At 36.2% G+C, this 20,997-nt stretch overlaps 3 protein-coding genes across 5 annotated transcripts; 2 read left to right on the top strand and 1 right to left on the bottom strand.

The window, feature by feature from the left end:
- Window positions 1-44: 44 nt before the first annotated feature.
- LOC135582069 (protein DAY-LENGTH-DEPENDENT DELAYED-GREENING 1, chloroplastic-like) lies at window positions 45-8,870 on the top strand. 3 transcript variants are annotated; one of them, XR_010480352.1, is made up of 9 exons: window positions 45-862; window positions 1,738-1,823; window positions 2,450-2,623; window positions 4,462-4,576; window positions 5,317-5,414; window positions 6,547-6,682; window positions 7,118-7,218; window positions 7,415-7,620; window positions 8,174-8,870. XR_010480352.1 is itself a non-coding variant. In XM_065086106.1 (8 exons), the coding sequence occupies exons 1-7, from the start codon at window positions 236-238 to the stop codon at window positions 7,184-7,186; spliced, it is 1,305 nt and encodes a 434-aa protein (XP_064942178.1). In that variant the 5' UTR covers window positions 46-235; the 3' UTR covers window positions 7,187-7,218; window positions 8,174-8,870. The 3 variants fall into 3 exon arrangements, 2 of the variants coding, with proteins under 2 accessions (XP_064942178.1, XP_064942179.1); XM_065086106.1 differs by lacking the exon at window positions 7,415-7,620 and having other exon boundaries at window positions 46-862; XM_065086107.1 differs by lacking the exons at window positions 7,118-7,218; window positions 7,415-7,620; window positions 8,174-8,870 and having other exon boundaries at window positions 47-862; window positions 5,317-5,419; window positions 6,547-6,670.
- A 1,236-nt stretch (window positions 8,871-10,106) lies between these two features.
- LOC135586737 (reticulon-like protein B23) lies at window positions 10,107-15,889 on the bottom strand. Its single transcript, XM_065086104.1, has 4 exons — window positions 15,564-15,889; window positions 14,748-14,889; window positions 10,615-10,684; window positions 10,107-10,401 (listed from the first exon to the last, which is right to left on the bottom strand). The coding sequence occupies exons 1-4, from the start codon at window positions 15,782-15,784 to the stop codon at window positions 10,286-10,288; spliced, it is 549 nt and encodes a 182-aa protein (XP_064942176.1). The 5' UTR covers window positions 15,785-15,889; the 3' UTR covers window positions 10,107-10,285.
- Window positions 15,890-16,665: 776 nt separating this feature from the next.
- On the top strand, window positions 16,666-20,584 carry LOC135595327 (GATA transcription factor 20-like). Its single transcript, XM_065086103.1, has 7 exons — window positions 16,666-17,290; window positions 17,400-17,483; window positions 17,572-17,684; window positions 18,594-18,722; window positions 19,405-19,510; window positions 20,080-20,151; window positions 20,260-20,584. Exons 1-7 carry the CDS (start codon window positions 16,925-16,927, stop codon window positions 20,326-20,328), a joined length of 939 nt encoding a protein of 312 aa, XP_064942175.1. The 5' UTR covers window positions 16,666-16,924; the 3' UTR covers window positions 20,329-20,584.
- The last annotated feature ends 413 nt before the right edge of the window (window positions 20,585-20,997 follow it).

The following is a 20,997-nucleotide window of genomic DNA, read 5'->3' as shown; positions in this document are numbered from 1 at the left end:
TTAGGAAGTCATGATTTTAAAATATATATATATTATTATATATTACGTTATCCATTGTTCCATTAGCTCTCCATCGGCGACGCCAACGATTCCATGTCGTAGCTCGACCTCATCTCCGATGTCCTGCGTCCCCGCCTCTTCTCCTTCGTCTTGTGGTTTCTCGATTCCGCCGGAACAGGTGTGATCGTGTTGCCGGCACGAGTAGCATGAGCGCGAAACATGCGGCGCCTCGTTCATGCCCTTGATGAGCGCTTCGACTAGTGCTTGCCGCGGGAATCTCGTTTTCTTTCTCGGCGATGCACGTCCCGCCCGCGGTAGCGCGCCGAACCACATGCTTGCTTTTGTTATTCAGCGGAGTCGGCGACGGCGGAGCGCCTCCCGAATGATTGGAAATTGTAAGGACAAGGGGTACCCCAAGAAGAGATCTTGGTGGCAGAAGTTCTTCTCGGACGGAGACGACGAGAGCTGGTTCGGCTGGAGTGCTGAGGATGTGCTCGGCGTCGACGGGGTAGGCGATGATTACGGAGAGAAGGACGGGCCGGAGGATGAGAGATTTGAGGCTTGGAAGAGCAGGGCCGAGGCGATCGTTGAGCTCCGTGAAGCACAAGAGAATGCGAGAAATGCGGAGGGCCGAGCGTGGGAAGATTGGCTTGGAGGAGATGAACTTGCTGGCGGGGGTTCTTCGTCTTCGGATCAGGATTGGGGCGGTGAAGCGGCGGGACCTCCGAGCGAGGTGGCCGATGACCCAGAGGAGATAACGCGGGAGAAGGGTCTTGTAGAAGCAATTAAGGATGCGATTGCTGAGAATGATGAAGAACTGTTGTTCGAGGATAGAGTTTTCCGGTATGCTTCGACTAGTTCGGTATGTAGAGGAACCAACTAATCGTAGGTTGGCATGTACAATTTTGCATACTGTAGAATTTGAACTCAGTACAGGTTGAGTTTTCAGGAATCTGTCTTTTGTCTCAAAATTAGGTTCTAGCCACTGGTTGGGGATTTAGATGAAGTTGAAAAGATTAGCATAATCATCCAAGATTATTTAGCATAATCATTCCAAAGAAGAAGCTTGTTGCATAGTAAAGATGTGTTTCTCTAGAAAAAAAAATCTCAGTAATGCATGATCATATTAAGTGAATTGTTGTTTCTATGAAGCAAAAAATTTGGATTTATAGGCTACTTTATGTTCTTTAACCAGTATTCTATCTTCGATTATTTTCTGGTTGCCTAACACTTGTTTACGTAGCATCATGTACTCTATTTGATGATGGGTCCACATATCATCTCCATCTAATGATTATCTTCATGTACACTCATGTTTATTATATGTCATCCTCAGCACAAAATCACATGCCTACAGACCTATGCAAATTACTGTTTTATGAGTTATTTCTGCAGAGAATTTGTGCATCTCATATTGTAATGCTTATATATTTACTTGTTAGCAACTAATTTATACAAAGCAAGATTGTCACAGTTTTCGCACATTGAACCTACACTGTTCTACACTTCTAGGAAAAGGGCAGAAACATAAATATGCATATTACATTCTCTTTAGAATTTCATCATTTCTTAAAGCATAGTCTACATAGCTTATTTAATATTTCTGGTTAATTAGCCTCTGAGATCTTGTTAGCTTTTTGCTTATGGTAAATTGTTACTAGACTTGTGGTTGAGGTCATGTCATAATATTATTTGTCTTTTGTGACAACCATTACTGATGCAATAGACTGCTTGCAGGCAAAATTTGTTGCTTTATTGATTCTCGTTCCATGGGCATTGGACTTTGTGGTTCATGACTTTGTCCTGATGCCATTCTTAGACAGGTAATTTCTGTAAATTTATTGTATATCAAATTTGGTGTTGTTTATATTGTAATTTTTTTGTTGCTCTTATACTATTATTTGTGTTAAAACCTTATTTAATATTGAGAAGCAGCAAAAATATTATGGAGAACAAACAAGATACAAATAACCAGCTTTGTCTATTTTCATGAACTTAGAACATATTTAGCCATCAGCTACGAGGAGCATGATGATAAGCTAGTTACCTGTGGTTTTATTTCATATACATGTTCAATAAATCTTAAAATGCCTCATTGTCTGTAAATTTTTTCTTTGCATGATCATACCTTAGTTCTACAATTTCAGAGTCATTTATTCCAGGTAGGTATGGCATTAGAGTACTTATTGCTCCACTCTAGCAAACATGGAAAACATACAAATATAGGCTGGGGCCAGTCCTGTGTCTATATTTGCACAACCATGGGTCTTGGACTTGCCCTTGACTAATGCTTGTATCCCTTTCGCAATCCAGCATGACTTTCATGCTTGTTTGTGAGTTTTGTGCCTAAACCACCAAGGAAAGTCTCCTTGGTATGGGTTTCCTTCCATTAAATCTGTAAATTTAATCAACTGAGAACATGTTTGAAGTCCCTTTTTGTGTATAATAGGTATGTGAAGACCGTACCACTTGCTGCTGAGATGCTTGATGTTAGGAGACAACAAAAACTTGAGATGATAAAGACTTTAAAGCTTGAGAGAGCAAGATTGCGCTTAGAGGTAGAGATTGGTAAATCTCCTCCTCTTTCAGATGAAGACGTCTGGGTGGAGTTGCGGCACAAAGCGTAAGATTGATATAATCTAGTGCACCTTCTATTTAACTAGTTGTAGAACAATTCTGATACTTTTTGGGTAACGTGTAATTGTGTATAATGTTAATGAGGATTGTTCATGGGCCTCTAAGTGTGTGAATACCCATGTTTGTAATGTTTGCAGTACCTATGTTCCATTTTCCTTTTCAAATCCCTCTACAACAACAATAATAACAAGCCATAATGTCCCAACTGTTTTTAGGGTCTATTACATCGATTTTTTTCTAGCCATAAGTCCTTTTTTCTCAGGTAAAGATAGTATATACCCATGTTTATCTTTATCATTCTGATCTAATTTTTTGGTTTCAGTTAGCTTATTTATTGTGTTTCCAATGATTGCTTATAGTTATTTTACTAGTACAAAACAAGATATGTAGTATGCACCAAAAAAAAAGCATCTCTGAAGGCAATAGAACATTCAAGTGACAGGATGACCTGAGGATAAGTTCACTAATTTCTGAACCATCTGGATCTCTTTTACCAAGGAGTATATTCAGGTGCACTGGCTTGCATATTTTTGCAAATGTATAGAGTTACATATAACATTGGAAGTGAGTGGTTTATTTTTTTTAGAAGTTACATATATCATGACTTACACATGTTTGTTTTCCATTCCACCATTTGGACTAAAGGTCCAAAATTGAATATCTGAAGTGTAACCCTAATAATGCCAAGAAAAGAGTTGAGAGTTCAATATGAAACAGCTCCTTGAAGTAGAAGTTTTTAAGATCTTGGTCATATTATTCAGTAGAAAGGGGAATTTAATATCATTCATAGATTTATGCAGAATGATTAGTGTAGAGAGTGACATTGACAGTTTTATATGATTGTTGTGTACCCCTTAGATTAAGGGGAAACAACAAGAAAGTAAGGCTGTTATGCTTTATTGCCTAACATGTTTGGCAGTTAGGAAACAATATGTAAACTTCTGAGATGAAGATATTGATTCATATGTGTGAGGTTAAAATAAACATTAGCATAGTATGTTTATATTCATGAACGATTACATATTGTTATTCTGACATATGATAGGATGAGAGAAAACTATTTCAAGATTATATGTGCATGTCTAAAGAAGACCTATAGATGCACCGATTAGACTAGTTGAGCCCTTTAAAATTAGTGATGCAAAGAGAGAGAGAGAGAGAGAGAAACCTAATAAGCTTTATTATGAATAATAAAAAAATTGATTGCTCTTAGATTGATTAATGGAATTGTCATAAACCAAACTTAAGGCTGAAAAGATCCATATAGCCACTCGCAAATAATTGGACATTATAGTTTGTTGTTGTTAAGACATTATATCATGTTGTTGTTAGTGTTGTTATAATGTTCCATTTAGAAGTAATCAGTAAGAAGGCTGTCCATGCAGCATGTTAGAGCAATGGTGACTGGACTACATATTGGGGAGACAAGTAAACTTCCAATTATTCTATCATTGCACCAAGGCTCAAGTTATCTTTTTTGCAGTCAAGATTTATCAACTCATTGGGGATACTTTGTTGAGGGCCCATAACATGTGCTAATTTACTGATATATTATTTATTTAGATTAAGCCAATTGTCCTGTGTAGTCTAATAAAGCATCCTTTTTATAGATATATTTCATTATGGTTTTCTCTCTATATATATCTCTTTTACGGTTGCTTTTCTTGTTTGTTTTCCACTTTATACATTGTAATAATTGTACGTAATTATCCACTGGCTGGAAAATATTACTTCTATATTGGATAGTTGGAACTTTATCTATTACATTAGATCCTTCTCAAATATGTTATGATATCTATGATTTTGTTTCTGTTGTTTTATCAGGATAGATCTAAGAGATGAATGGAGATTAGAGAACCGAAAAGCATTTGCAAACATTTGGTCAGACATGGTGTATAGCATCACATTATTCATTCTTATCTACTTCAATAAGAGCAAAGTGAGTATGCTACTTAGTACATGACCCAATAAGTCTACTTGCCTCAGAGAATTCACATTAATCTTTATAGGGTTTCTATACACATTTTTTATTTGGGTTCAAGGGTTTATATCTGTAATTGTATTTATATGGTAAAATTAAGCCATTGATTTGTGTAATTATTTCTTGATATGATTTAAGTGGCTTTAACAACCATGAAGGAGGGATGAGGCACAGGATCGACTGGATCTAGTATAAATTGCATACTTTAAATCAATTTGGTGCAATGTCTAGTTAATAACCAATTGATGTCTAGGAATATCAATAACAAGATCTTAAATATACATGTACTGCTCTGAGTGCTCTCTACCATTAGGCTTTATCAAATGGTAACACAGTTGAAGTGTCAAGCAGTTGACCATGGGCAGAAGTCAAGGTGAGGATAATTGCCCTCTGGATGTAGTTATTAGTTCGGACATAAATTTTTTGACTTTTTTAATATCACATGGTACAGTTTTTAAGGTTTAGTTCACATGATACTCAAATTTACTTGACAAATTTATTTTGTTTTAGTCGTAATTTGATGTTTGCTCTATTGTGGTATTTTTGTTGTCAATTGATTATAGAAGATGGGATGGTAATGCTTGCATGCTATATTTCCTTAGGTTGCATTCTCCTTTTTGTTTGTGTGCTTCACTGTGTGTATGTTACTGTGGAAATTATCTACAGATTTCTCATATTAATTGCGTTTGTTTCTTCAGGTTGCTTTGCTAAAGTTTACAGGATATAAGCTACTAAATAACATTTCAGACACAGGGAAAGCATTCCTTATTATTTTAATCACAGATATTTTTTTGGGGTAAGGTATTTGAATTTATGCACTTATTTGCTCCAATTCCTTCACAATTGAAAGCTAAAGGCTGTTTATTTGAACTGATATGACCAAACATCATGGTGTCAAATAAAGCCATATGTGTCATGGATCTTCACCATGAAGCCCCTTTGTTGATACAACACAATCTGTATAAGCATATTTGGTTGGTTTACTTTAAATAATAAACATGTCTTGACGTTCTTGTCACAATGGATCCTGATCTCATCTATCATAATTATATCCAGGAACAACAAAAGTTTATTGAACGTCCACATTGATAAAAGTTACCATTTTTTATTTTCTCTATTTTTAAATTTTTATAAGGTTATCCTTTACCAATTAGTTGTCAATTATTTTTTCATATATTTTTATTATGGGTACTAATGATTGCTTGGGTTGCTAATGCTATATCATCTTTGAGTCCTTACAAATTTGTAAAGTGATAATGTTGTGATGCTTGTTCATGATACTTCTATTTCATTAATTTGAATACCACCAGTTCCTTGTGTGCTTATGAAACCTTGTGCTACTATAGAGTGTTCTCCTTGCTTTTTATGCTACTCATCAAAGTAATTGAGCAGCTGAAGCTTGATTCTGTAAGGTAGCATTTTTCAATCTTTTCTGCAAAGTGCAAAGTTTTACCATCAGTCCTATTTTTAAAATTTTTATTTTTTCAGTTCTGTCAATTTCTGTATAAATATCATGTTGAATAAGAACATATCTGCTTCATATATACAACCTTGTGAGGTTCAGTTGATCAGCTGAAACATTGTGAAGCTTATCAAAATACACAACAATGGTTACCAGCACCAAACATGTATATTATTCCTGACATGAAACTTAAGTCCTAATCCAAACTTCTTGATTCCTTTTTAAGCCTTCTTTCCTACTAAAGATGATTTTTTAAGGTCATCTTTTTGTTTGGGTGAATTAAACAACAAACAGTGCACTAGATTTTCCTTGTAACCAATTATCACTTTATTCTTAATTCTTGAATTGCATTGATGAACAATTCTATAATGTGTTGTATATTCACACTTTCATATGTAGATCATGCTTGTTACAATAAGAATTACATTTTTATTTAGTTAATAACTGAAAAAGCACCCAAATGCAGGTATCATTCTGAGTCTGGTTGGCAGGCTTTGATAGAGATTATTCTTGAGCATTATGGGCTTGAAATTGATAAAGCTGCAATAACCATTTTCATTTGCTCGGTTCCAGTTGTGATTGATGCCTGTGTGAAGCTTTGGGTAGGTCCTTTAAGTAGCTTTTGCAGACTCTCTTTCAACAGAATAAAATGCATGCTATCACTGCATTGATACATGTAAATATATGTACTAACCAGACACCTATTGAAATTTGTACTTCTGGTAAATATTCTGTCGGTAACTGGATAATTTTCTGGAATTTTTGTGTCATATGAATGTTGACACGAATGAGTGCATGTCTATTAGTTATTAATACTAGGAATGCTGAGACTTTGTCACTTTTGATGCCATCATATGGAGTACCATTGTAATTCCCAATATGCATAAGTGTTTCACTTCAATAACTCACTGTTCCAGACTCTGGGACATAATATTATTTAATTTATTTTAAATACCAGTTTTTATTTCTTTTGTCTCAATTTGACCTTTAAGGATCAATATTTACTCTCCATACTGACTGTCTTGTCCACTGTGCAGCTATTCAGGTTCCTTCCGAGGCTGTCCCCAAATGTGTCTAATATTTTCCGAGAAATGAAGCGGCATTAGTTGCAGCCATCTTGTTCTCACTTTTTAGTTGGGTAAGATCATATATGATTTGTTTAGCAAAAACTGCTGCTTAAACTGAAGAAGAATGAGAAAATGTGGAAATAACATGTGTGTGGCATTATTTCTACCTTTTATTCTTAAAAAGATATACCTAAAACCTACGTGAAAAACATGTTTGATCATTACTATTTGGATTGTCTTCTAAAATGAATTTTCTACTCTCTACAGCTCCATGACTGTCCTTACGCCCCTGCAAGACACTTGGCCTTGAAAGTCTTTACAATAACGATGACCACCAACTTTTGCCTCCCTCTGATGTTCCAATTGCAAAATCTGTGACCATATTTCTATCAATTTTCTTTCCAAGGGATTCTACTAATTTCAGAGTACCAAAAACAGAAGTACTTTCATATTGGCAGTACATATGTTTACCAGTAAGTAAATACATCATGCCTAAAATTGTCAACAAAAATTATATGGGTTCTTTTGTTTTAGTATCTTAGATTTGATCGATTTCTAGTCAATAGTTTCATTTTTCAAATGGGCCAAGCATTTCAGTTTTGTCCACTGACATATGTCTAGTTGTGACCTGCAACATTGCATTAGTACAAACTTGAATAATTTCTTGATGCCTATCAAATGTCTGATTTAGCAGAGGCAAAAGGTAGATGCAGAATTTACTTGAAAAACCAAAATCTGTAATTTACATGACACTAAATTTTAGTCTTGCTAGGATGTCTAGTAGTAAAGATAGGATTATTAGAAGTTAAAAAAGAAGAACACTTTGTCGTGTTTTATGGAGACTTGCTTTTTATAGTGACCATAAGGAGTGATTCCTTAGTCCCTGCTTTAATACCTATGAATTTTTTTTGTGTTTCCTGGAGAAGACTTTGCTTAAATTATGTCATTTACTGAGTTCCTTGATTGTGTTAATCTTCAAAAAGTTAAAGAAAATGCTTCTGCATGTTGGTTGAATTGTGAGTGCAGGTTGCCTTTGGAAGGTGCTCCTACCAGATCTTACACATGATATGATGGATTGAAATCTTAATGGGTGACGCAGGAAGCATTTGATTTCTGCTCAATAGATACATTTTACAAGTGTGCCAAAACCGTTCTAGATATTTCTTCTTGGTAGTTAACCTTTTCTGGCAGCAGATCACAAGTTCTGCACCATCATTAAGAGTCAGAAGTGGGTTGTTTTCCATAGCACATACAAAATAATACGTGCAAGATCTCTAATTCCAGCCTGAAGTTACCCACTTGCTCTGTTGTCTATGCTGCATGATGTCCTTCACTGATGCCTATCCATCACGGGGATTAGTCAAGGCTTGTACTAAAGTGTCTGAGGAATTGCTTTGTGTTTATTCCCTGCACCAACGATGCCATCAAGACACATTCGATCCAGCCTACTTTAAGTTGGTTCATGTTATGTACAAGTATTCATTTGAGCTGTATATGTCATATTGAATGTTCCATACAATGTAGGGTATCGCAAAACCACTACAACACGACACATATTTCACCACATTTAAACTTTGTTACTTCTTTTGTTTTTCGTCCACTTGTTCCTCAGGGACTGCTATGTTTAAACCAACAACTGGAACAAAGTGGCTATGTATAAGTTTATTGCTTGACTCCATTGTTCCAATGTGAAAAATATCATTCTCTTTTACCAGTTTGTTTTCGGAAGACGGTGCATTAGCATGTCAAACTGATAGTTTCTCTTTTATGCTAACCAATTAAATGGATGCTTTGTTGTGAAAGTTAGTACTGTTTCTCTATGATTCTTATGCATATTTTTTCTATGATTCTGAAGAAGGAAATGCAGAAGAATATGAAAAGAAGAGGTAGTGGAGCAAGGTAAGTGTAATATTTTGCTTTTATTTAGGAGTGATGACATTCTTGATCCTTGTATGTGTTGATAGTCCCAATAATTTGTTCCTTGTATGTTTTATTTATTGACTGAAATTGTTCATCCACTTATCCTTTAAATTGCCTGATCAGTAATGATGTGGAGGTAGTCATAAGAAAGAAAAAGTTATCTTCCTTTCTTGACTTGATTGATCAATTGGATGTGTGGAACCACAAGAAAAAATGTTTTATTTCTTGACTGAAATTGTTCATCCACTTATCCTTTAAATTGCCTGATCATTAATGATGTGGAAGTAGTCATAAGAAAGAAAAAGTTATCTTCCTTTCTTGACTTGATTGATCAATTGGATGTGTGGAACCACAAGAAAAAATGTTTTATTTCTTGACTGAAATTGTTCATCCACTTATCCTTTAAATTGCCTGATCATTAATGATGTGGAAGTAGTCATAAGAAAGAAAAAGTTATCTTCCTTTCTTGACTTGATTGATCAATTGGATGTGTGGAACCACAAGAAAAAATGTTTTATTTCTTGACTGAAATTGTTCATCCACTTATCCTTTAAATTGCCTGATCATTAATGATGTGGAAGTAGTCATAAGAAAGAAAAAGTTATCTTCCTTTCTTGACTTGATTGATCAATTGGATGTGTGGAACCACAAGAAAAAATGTTTTATTTCTTGACTGAAATTGTTCATCCACTTATCCTTTAAATTGCCTGATCATTAATGATGTGAAAGTAGTCATAAGAAAGAAAAAGTTATCTTCCTTTCTTGACTTGATTGATCAATTGGATGTGTGGAACCACATGATCTGCTCAAATGCTGTAGTTGATATTTATTTTCTAATTAATTTACTCCTTCCATTCAAGCAATATTAGATTCTTATAGTATGACATTGAGCACACTACACCTATCCACTAAAATGATGCAAGAGTTGATGTTATCAGATTCACTTGATGGAAAAAATCTAACTTTGAGCTGAGAAAACCCAGTCACTAGAAATGACTCATGACCATAGCCTAAATTAAGAGCTGTAAGGTGGAATACATGAAAAAAATAAGAGATGGTATTTATTTTCTGGAGTTATCTTTCATAATGTAAATGTGTATACACAGTCACATTGCAGTGAACCAAATGGAATTAACCAGAGTTTTTGGAAGCAGTCCATAGAAATTGGAATCAACCTTTGAAGAAAGAGTCTTGAAGGTAAATGTGTAAATGTTAATGTTACATGACATCTTGATCTCCAGCCGCAGAGTCGCTTCTCTTGGAGAACTGAGAAGTGCACCTGGATATGAGCTCCAAACTTCGCGCAAAGAAGTAGAGACATAACAAGCACAATCCTGTTGCACAAGGATAAATGATCAGTTCATCTATACGGTTATCAGCTTACCATAGTGGAAGATAATGAAAGCAAAGTTACAACTCATAGATGATTCGCAATGTCATTATGAGGGCTAATTTGAATTTCACATAGAAACCATAACCCTCATGTGAAGTTAAGACGTTAAGTTAACAAAATTGAAGAGTAAAGAGCAACATCGTTCGAACTTTACCAGCATAAGCAATTGTAACACCTGAAGCTGCTCGTCCCAAAGTTGACAAGAGGTAGAGAGTGAGAACCACCTGCAAAATAAAGAGACTGCAAGGTAATGCAGAAAAGTTGGTTGCATGTGTTCTGCCTTAATTTCATTCAGATGAGAGCTCAGTAGAAGTTCAAAAAATAAAAAATTGAAATGCAAGTAAGATGAATAATCATATTATGGCGCCTTTTGATGCAGAGGTGTACTAGGCACCCAAGACACACGAAAACTATCTTCCTTCTGCGTGCTAATGGTTTGGATCAGTTTCTGCTAAAAATCAAAATCTTAAGTGCAAAGTGAGGGGCTACCAAGTCAGTGCTTGGAAGGTATAAAGAATCTTAATATTTCCAAATTGAAAACAAGGTTGTGCAATCAAGACATGTAGCTGCTCAAAGGTGTAAAGCTAGCATACTAAGTTCAATTATTAGGTTTCACATAATTTAATCAAGGAAAAAGAAAGTGAAAATAATCTATCAATAGTCAAAAGGAGGTTTCTTTATGATCTAGCATCCTGTAAAGGTTCCAAACGAGGGACCAACAAAAAGGAATCCAATCGGTGGGAAGTGAACCGGATCCATTTAAAGAAAACCTCTATATGATGAAGTCCCATGCAGCCATCCTTCTAGCTCATTCAACCAATGGCTTTTGGAGAGGAGAAGAACAAATTGGCTTGAAAAAAACGGTTATAGTGCTTATCTCATGGTAGGTTAACTCAGATCATATTGGATGGCCAGTATTGCATTCCATTAGAATAAAAAAAACCAAGTGAAAATTTCAGTAATTGGCTTGATGAGTAGAACTTTCATTGTCTGGCTTAAGAACATACAAAGTCGGAGTTAATTCATGACTCCAAATCATCACTGAGACAGACCAGTATAATAACCTTTCAGCAAGGCAATCACGGATATGATACTCATACCATTTGCTGCACAGAAATAGTTTTTAGATGCCCGAAACTGAAATGGTACAAACTAGAGAAGGCTGGGTGATATTAAGAGGCAAAAAATAGTAGAATATTTTACATATTGGAGACCAATTGAAATAAAAAAACTGTAATGCCCGAGTCTTACAAATACTGAATTATAACTAGCATGCTAATAGAAGCACAAATAATATATATATGTTATCCTCACTTGGTAATATGATTTATGATGTTTATGTTTTATAAATATGATAAATGATATGCTCATGTTTTCAACTTTTAAGATTGAAGTACATACTTTCCAAAAATATTATTCACAGTATTCTACAAAATGTTGGTTAAGCATGTATAAGCATAAATGTCTACTTTAAGAATATTTTGTAGCAATAAGGCACGGTCGTTCGGCGCAACAAGCCTAAGTATGCTAGTGGACTTAAGTATGAGGTTAAGTTATGATAATAAACATGCATATAGTGATTAGAAGTGGTTATTGAATTATAATCGACCTTAAGTGAATCTTAAGGTTTGGATGAATTTGACCATAATTAAAATAAAAAGTTTTGAGTTTTAAACATCATATACGTAGAGAATAATAGATTACTTAGGCATGGATATAGTAATGAAAAATTAAATGAAAATGAAAATTAAAATGTGTGACACTAAAAATGTTGAGATCCATAAGTGTCATTGAAGGATGAATTTAGATCGAAACATGTCATTCTCGTCAAACCAAATAAGACTCAATTGAAATTGCTGCAATATTAAAATTATATTATCAAAAGAAGAAAAAAAAAAAGAAAACTTGAAATGAGATTTAATAAGATTGAACCCTAGACCTCAAGGTAGCCTCTTAAATACCTTTACCCTATTTTGGCCTCATCCTTCTTACCCACCTGATAACCTATGATCATTTCTCACTTTCTTTAGCCATTCTCTCAGCTTTCACTGTGTTTTAATGAAGGCAAAGAAACTCCAACTCTAAAGAAGACCGAGGTAAAAAAAACTCAATTCTTCCCTTGCTATACCTAGGATTTTAATTTTACAAATTATAAACTGATCTTTTCAGTTGCTTTTGAGTAACCTAGGCTTCGAATTAATCTTTGATTTTTTTATATGTTTTGTATAAATCTCTTATGGTTCTAAGGTCTCTGGTATAACTTTAATCTAAGATTAGTGCATAGACTTATGAGTATCTCAATCTAAGACATTCAGAATCTCTTGTTTATTGAGAAGGGGTTCTTTTTTAGTTGAATGAACCCCCTTAGGGATATAATTAGGCTTTGTTCTTTCGATATGTTTTAAAAGATTCCCTTAGGGTTCTGTGGGTTTGGAATTTAATGAATATCATCTCTGTACACCAAGATATGAGGTTTATAAGTTCAAATAATCTCAACCCAATTTTAGTAGAACAAAATAAGTATTGATAGTTGAATTGGGAGAATAGTTTAGCCTCCAAATAATTATGTTTTAAGCTGAAATTTGAGGTGTATTTAGTTTTATATGTCTTCAAGTTTTCTGCAAAATTTTATGAAAATTAAGATCACTTGGTCAGTTAGAATAGTGAAGTAAAATTACTTCACAAAATTATGCGATGATTTAATTGATACTAACTAGTTCAATTGATTATAGAGTGAATTGTTGAAAAATTAATGGTCAAATTTAGATAAATCTTCAAGTTGAGTATAGTATATTTAAGAAGGGATTTTATCAAAAAAAATTTGAGTTATCGCTATGGATTATTCTAAATCAACAATTCAAGATGTAGGGTTCTTAATTAAGGTATCTCATGACCCAATGCTCCTAATTTGATAAGTGTACCGCTTCTTAGCATACGTGGTCATTAAGGAATGTGGTCTTTCACTGTCATCTTCATTTTGGGGTTAAATCAGGTAAGTATAAGTTTAATTCACTGTAAAATAGCGATCGTATAAATTATTATATTCATAATGTATTTGGAAAGCATGTTTTGAATAATATGATTGTCATGAGCTAGGCATGAGCTCAATGTTAATATACATATTATGTAAGTATAGAAATATATGAATTACGATGAAAATGTATTGTATGAATGTATATATATGATGATGTATGGTGTGGGAGTGCACATATTTTCTATAACGTGCAATGTGAAAATACACGGATGTGTTATGATGTCTGATGCATATATATGCTATGACATGCAATGTGAGAGTGCACATATGTATTATGATGTGTGATATGAGAGTGCACGTATATATTATGATGATATGTGGTATGAGATTGCAAGTATATATTATGATGATGTGTAGTGTGAGAATGCACGTATAGGTTATGATATGGGGTGTAGGAGTCCATAAATGTGCTATGATTCTTACATGTGCATATAAGCATTTTGAGTTATTTCGATGTAAAATTTTATCTTTTCATTGTGCATATACTATGTTGTATGATTATGCTTGCTAAAGAAGCCATAGGATGATGTGTTAACTATTAAATATCTTATGCCTATGATTTTAAAATGTTGTATACATGATAGAATACATGCTCACCTAAATAAAGCTATAAAGACATATAATCACTGAGTGATTACTCACTATAGTTCTTATTTTGCAGATAAGGATACTAGTACTCCACCCAAGCGATTGGACAGGGAAGTGAGAATGTGCGAGCCCATGCTAGTGCACATATAGACTATGACCTGTCAACAATTTTATATGTATAAATTTTGGACATTTTATGCGTGTGTGTTATTCTTTTGGTTAGAGGTTATAATTATGTATAGACGTCAAAATCACTATGTATAAGAGAAACCTTATTATTTTGTTTAGTAAATTGTATTTTTAAGATTATCTACTTTTTCGCTACACTCCTATTGATAGCAATAACTAAACTAAAAAGTAGCATCCTACTTTAGTCATGCATATACGGTGTGAAAAATCTACCTTCAAAATTACATGCTGAAGGAGAAGTATGGAAAACATATTTAACATCTTCAAACAATGACAGAATCTTCATTTAAGAGGAATGAAAGGCAGCCTATCTTTAAATCCTGACCAGAAAAAATGTGCTAATATTTTAGAGGAAAAAACTGGTCAAATAATTTCAATAACAAAATAGTAGTGTCCATCAAATTAGCATGATGATAAAATAAAGAAATCACAAGTAATTGCCACAACACAATATCATGCAGTTCTGAGATAATTACCTTAAGGAACAGCCTCTTGTCATGCCCTGTTGCGGCAACCCTTAACACAGACTCTGCTGCTCCAACTGTATTGGCCAAGCAAGCAACAATGGTGTTGGCCATGTCCTGTGATATCTGCCATTCAAGAGGATCCACAGGTACCCTAAGAAGATTCATGAAAGATATGGATGCATTAGCAAAGAAAAACCTCTTATCATAAAGTTCAGAAATAAGATATAACCATTCAGTATCAGAAGACAAAACTCAAGCAAGAAAGTTTCAGTGTGACACTTAGAGCTATTATTCTTTTCAATAAACATATTTGAGAATTATTAAGAAACCTCAAAATGTCCCTTTTTAAATCACAAGTGTATCAACTGCAATGGTTTTCAACGCCAAGGAACAATACATTGGCATCCATGCCAAAGTCACACTACCAATAAAAAACACAACTGAGGATTAAATTTTCTTCAATTCTCCACCTTTTGATCATAGCAGAACTCTAATTTAAGATTATAAGGAAACTCCTCCCCGTCTTAGAAAATGATTTAGACAGTTATGAGTTGCTCCACCAATCATTCTTTATTGAAAAAATCAGTGGAAGATGCTAAACAAGAAGCTCTAACATAATCATTACTTATCAGCACAAATATGCAATAACTCCTATTTGCAATTGTTTCCAATAAAATCTCAAATTTAACTGTGTATATCGCAAAAACTAATTTTTGGTAACTTTACGTTTGGAGAAACTAAATCTTCATCGATGGAATCAACTTCGATCATAAACTGACAATAAATTACTAAATGATATAAAGATGGAGGGGGACGGCGCATTACGAGATGCTCATCTGGCGTAACAGCATGCCGAGGATGGCGAGGGAGCAGAGGAGAACGATGAGGACGTCGGAAACGAGGGATAGAAGACTCGACCCGCGGAACGCGCAGTGGTAGTACACCAGGCTCCCGCACACGAGCAACACCGCGGGCCGCCCCACCTCCACCCTCCCCTCTGCCGCTGACGCCTCGTCGGTCACCGCCGACCTTTCTCCCTCCACCATCGTAGACCTAACCCTAACCCTTCTCGTCCTTCCCCAGAAGAAATCGCGGGAGCGGCGTTGGACTGCACACAGCGTGGGCGGCCGTCAAAGGGCAAATCTTACGAACACCCGCACACCCACCTTCCTTACTGTTGGAGCAGACTGTGGCCCATGTCAGTGGGACCAGCACTCTCTGCCAATAGGAGACTTGCCGACGAATGATTTGAAGAAAAGAAGTCAAAGGGCAAGAGGGAAACCAGAACCAACAATCCTTTGGATCGGATCCAAACAGCAGATCTGATCCCCCGTTTTGACAGAATTACCCCTAAAATATTTATTGAATAACCGGATCCTCCTCGATCAGCAATCCAACGACGTAAGTTTACCGCGGTAATCATAATGCATGACGTGGCCGCTATCTCAGATTAGATCAACTCGCTGGCACTGACGTATTACGGACGTCACAATTCCGCATAAATAGCCTCATAAAAAGCTTCGATCTACCGTTGGTTCTCGCCTCGAAAGCATCCCCTCCGTCCACGTAACTCGCGCCCCACAGGAATCTCCGCGGTGGGGTTCGCCACGTACGCTCGGAGTATGGTACGAGCGGCGTCGATTTCGTTAGCGTGCGGACTGACGTATGCAAGCTGGTACAAATAAATCTCTACGCGGGTGCTATTGACCGTCCATAATGATCTGAAACTGATATTTTTAGAGATGAACGGACGGATTTATTGTCCGCATACAAATTCTTTGGGATGGTGGAATCAAGATGCCTCAGCTTAACGGACGAGTGTGATTTATTGAAGGACTGGAGTCGTCGGATCTGCCGTCCGCATATGATTCTATGTTAGTATGCGCACATAACTTTGTCGTCTCCCTCTCGTTCTAGGGCTTCCTCGGTCTCAGATTGGTTGAAGCAAGTTAGGGTTCTTCTTCGATCGATTCTTCCTTTATCCTTCTGAAAGCTTTTGAATGGTTGGCATTTCCGGAGGTAGTGGGTTGCTGGCCCGATGCTCCAACTGGTCGATCGATCCCAAATCTACTGAGGGATCCGTGGTTTTGTTGTCAGTAAATCTCGTCCTTTGGTTGTCTTCTTGATCTCTTTCACCAAAATTTGGAAGGCTGGGGAGGATTCGAGCCCGCGAGAGAGATCCAGGGATGAGCGAGCACCCGGGCCACCACATCCATATAACGGCGGCCGACCACCAGGCCCTGCCGTCCGCGGCCCTCACGGCCCACATCGATGGTGCCAGTGGCCGTAACGGAGAGTTGATCGCTGCCGCCGACGCGCAGGCCTTGCAGCAGTACCACGATGCGGATCACAGCAGTGGCAGCGTCGGCCACGGTATGGAGGAGGACGGGGTTGGGGCCATGGATCACGAGGGGATGGAGACGGAAGGACCGTCTGATCCGAGCCATCTGGGTGATGCCCAAACCCTGATCTCGCCGCAAGTGGGCGGGAATCAGCTCACGCTGTCGTTCCAAGGCGATGTTTATGTTTTCGATTCCGTCTCGCCAGAAAAGGTGACGTTTTTTCTACCTCGTATGTGATTGACTACCTTCAGTCTCAAAGATAGAATCTTGCTGAATAAATTCGTGTTTCTCTTTGTTTCTTGTCTGTTTAACTTCGTAGGTTCAAGCCGTGCTCTTGTTGCTTGGAGGCCGTGAGATGCATACTGGCCTGAATCCTTTTCCGTCAACTTCTGTACAAAACAGGGTATCTTTTACGACTCCCAGCATGTCAATTAGTTCATGACGCGGGCATTTTTAGTGTCTAATAGTTGAGTTGCTTTGTGACATGACAGCGTGTGAATATTCCCCATAGGGTTGCATCCTTGATGCGCTTTCGGGAGAAGCGGAAAGAGAGAAATTTTGAAAAGAAAATACGGTACACTGTTCGGAAGGAGGTCGCACTGAGGTAGGAGGTCGCATTATCTTAAATCATTACTGCTTTTGTTTTACAAGTGTTTCTTAATAGCCTGAGGCAAGTTCACATGTTTTGCCAGTGTACTCTTTGTTGAAAATTTCATTTGCAGAAAAATCAACCATGAGTAAAATGAAAGTAGATTTTGCAAAGGTTTGCTGATTATGTACTTACTATGGATGGTTTTGCTTTTAATTTGATACCTAATGAAGTAAAGAACAGTTCCATCTAACCTTCCTGATCAGGGAAGTAATTAATGGAGCTGATGAAAAATCAGGAAGTTTGATCTAAGTCCCTGGTTATGTCTTGGATATAAAGGATGATAATTGGATTCCATTAGTTTGTGGTGTCCTGTCCGAGAGAGATGACAGTTGTTTGGGAACTTTTTGATTGAATTATCAACAGAATACCATAAAAATCCCTCTTATACAAATGTATTATGTTACTCACTACCCAATATAAAAATGATAATGAGAGTGGATATGCTTTTAATTTTCTGATAATAATAATAACAGAGGTGACGTTGTTTTTTATAGTATTTAGAAGAGTCGATATGTTTTTTCACTTTTCTGTTAATAATACTAAAAGATTTGACTTTGTTTTTGATAGAAACATATCTTTTGATTGTTATTGTAAGGGGAAACATATTGGGTGCATGACCATTGTTACATGTATGTAATGGCTGCATATAACTGTAAGAATGTGACATATACAAGTGTTGCATGTTAAGCTATTTGCCTAGTAGTGTAGGTTACAATCATATACCACTGATGTGTACCAGTTGTTGTGACTTATTAGTTTTGCCAAGATTGTGGTTTACAATTATAGACAATTGTATCTCTCTCTCTGTTCCTTGCTGTTAGTTTTGCCATGATTTTTAATTTCTCTTTGAACTTCTTACAGGATGCAAAGAAACAGGGGTCAATTTACATCATCCAAATCGAAAGCTGAAGATTCCACTGGTGGTGCTACCACTACTGATGCAAACCAAAATTGGGGTTCACCAGAGAACAAGACCCCGGGAGCATCTGCGTAAGTTTTGGACTCGACTACCAGTTTCACTATAACATCATTTAGTTAAATACTCATAGTTCAAATTGATTTTGTTTTGTTATTTTAAGTGATTTCAATTTTCTTGAATTTTTCACAAGTTTGAAATTTTGGTAGTTGAGACAATATAGGAGGTAGCTAGTTGTGGAATTAGTTTGTTTAAAAGAAAAACTTAAGTTGTTATAGAGAGAGAAGAATATGCTGGAAATTTTCTAATTAGATAATTGTTTTTAGTACTTTGAATCCAATTTTTAAATTAGAAGAGTCAAAATGTCCAAATGTTGGTCGAATTTGAAAGTGAAGAAAATTACTTAACACCAAAGCCCAGATGCTAATACAAATCACTTTTCGAGAACTCCAGTCAGCAATTACTCGTTGCTAATACAAACATCAGCTTGATATGTTTGGTTCAGGCGACAGGCTAGGTGTATTTCTGTACATTAAATGTTAATTATGTCAAATTATCAGTTGAATATCTTTAATTTGGTGCCTATGTAATATCTATTTGATGATTAGCATCAGAGAAAAAAATGGTAATCAGCAGTCATCATGAATTGTCTGTGTTTCTCAATTAGTCCATTTATATACAATATATGATGCATGCAATATTGGAAATTTTCTGAAGCTTCAAGACCTGATGTAGATGTCTTTTGAATTTGAACAGGTGCCATCACTGTGGCATCAGTGCAAAGTCTACACCAATGATGCGCCGTGGGCCTGATGGACCAAGGACCTTATGTAATGCATGTGGACTTGTGTGGGCAAACAAGGTAGATACTTTAATTGTCTTAATAGTATGAACTAGTGCTGTTTGTTTCTCAAGAATATTGCAGGGGGGTCCTTAGCTGGAAAAGTGATTTAGATGATTTCATGATTATTTTATATTCTTTTTAATTTCAAATCTAATTCATTCTGACCTATACCTTAATTTAGATCACTGTACTGAACTTTTGAAAAGATTGATCCCAACCTAGTCAATTCTTATTTTCTGTCTATTATGCATGTTCAATACATATTGAGTTACATATGATAAAATATCAAGTGCACCATCCTCTTTTTCTATGGCATTCCTTATTTTGCTGGTTTTGTCGAGTATGTAATTACATAACAGTTCAGTATACCTTTGCAAGATATTAGGATGACTAATAAGCCCTATTTCTTTCCAATAAAGGTAACATGATGGTTTGTTTGGCCATTTTCTACAGACATTGAAAAAAAAGAGTTAAATAGATAAGAAAAAAAAGTTCAAATTCATATTGTTTTTCTGCTTATTTATACATGTGAAATAAACTCGACTTCTCTTTTTGATTAATGTTGATTCATGTTGCCGGATCTGCAGGGAACAATGAGGGATCTTTCGAAAAATCCAGCTCCGACTACTCCGAATGCCTTGTCAGAACCAAAAGAAGGGGTAAGTTTGTTGTTGGCATTTCTTTTGTGGAATCATGGAATTTACATTTACATTAGAATTAACTTTGATTCCCCCATTGACTTACACACACTATTCCATTTTCTCTAGGACAACACTGCCGAAGCAGTCGGATCGCAGCCGATTGCAGTGGGTGTTAATGGCCATGATACATCATGAGAAGTGTCGTGCTTATGAATAAGCACGGAGTGCAAGAGATCGAGTGATCTAACAGGGAGACTCGCTCCCGCATGGCTTTTCCGATAACGTGTGATGCTGTTTATCCGACGTGCATGTACTATAGTTTTAGAATTTAGAACGTAGTCTTTCTGGCATCTAGGGTTTATTTTCAAACGACTGCAACTTTGTTCCAGTTGAATGTGTATGAACGATTCTTTGTGCAGAAGAATAACTGGCGTTCGTGTTGGCTATTTAAGCTTTCTTTCGTCGGTTGTACTCATTGTGGCCCAAACGTCAGTGGTCGTCTTCATGGGAGTTGATCAACCCGACTTGATCCAAATCTCGAGATGCGGTAAGTTCCCAATGTTGCGTCTCCACTTACCTTTCTAGGTTTTTGAGGGTAGAGATGTTGATGTGGTGTTCGGCTTCGACCATCATGTAACAACTACATTATGAGCTTGGAATGATGATGAATATTTTGCATGATAATGTTTGTGATAATTTACAAGATCGATAGATTTTTTTTTTTTTGAAGTTAAAACGATGAAGACGAAATATTTGATGTTAGGACTTTGCCATCAATAATCCAAATTTAGTTTATATCATCAAAATCATTTACGATGCACCATATACCACGATCAAATCAATGCCTTCATCGTTTAATTCCTA

The sequence above is a fragment of the Musa acuminata genome, chromosome BXJ1-10 (assembly GCF_036884655.1).
Source record: "Musa acuminata AAA Group cultivar baxijiao chromosome BXJ1-10, Cavendish_Baxijiao_AAA, whole genome shotgun sequence".
Lineage (NCBI taxonomy): Eukaryota > Viridiplantae > Streptophyta > Magnoliopsida > Zingiberales > Musaceae > Musa > Musa acuminata.
The sequence above is the reverse complement of the archived record's forward strand: the minus strand, read 5'-3'. Positions and strand labels throughout refer to the sequence as shown.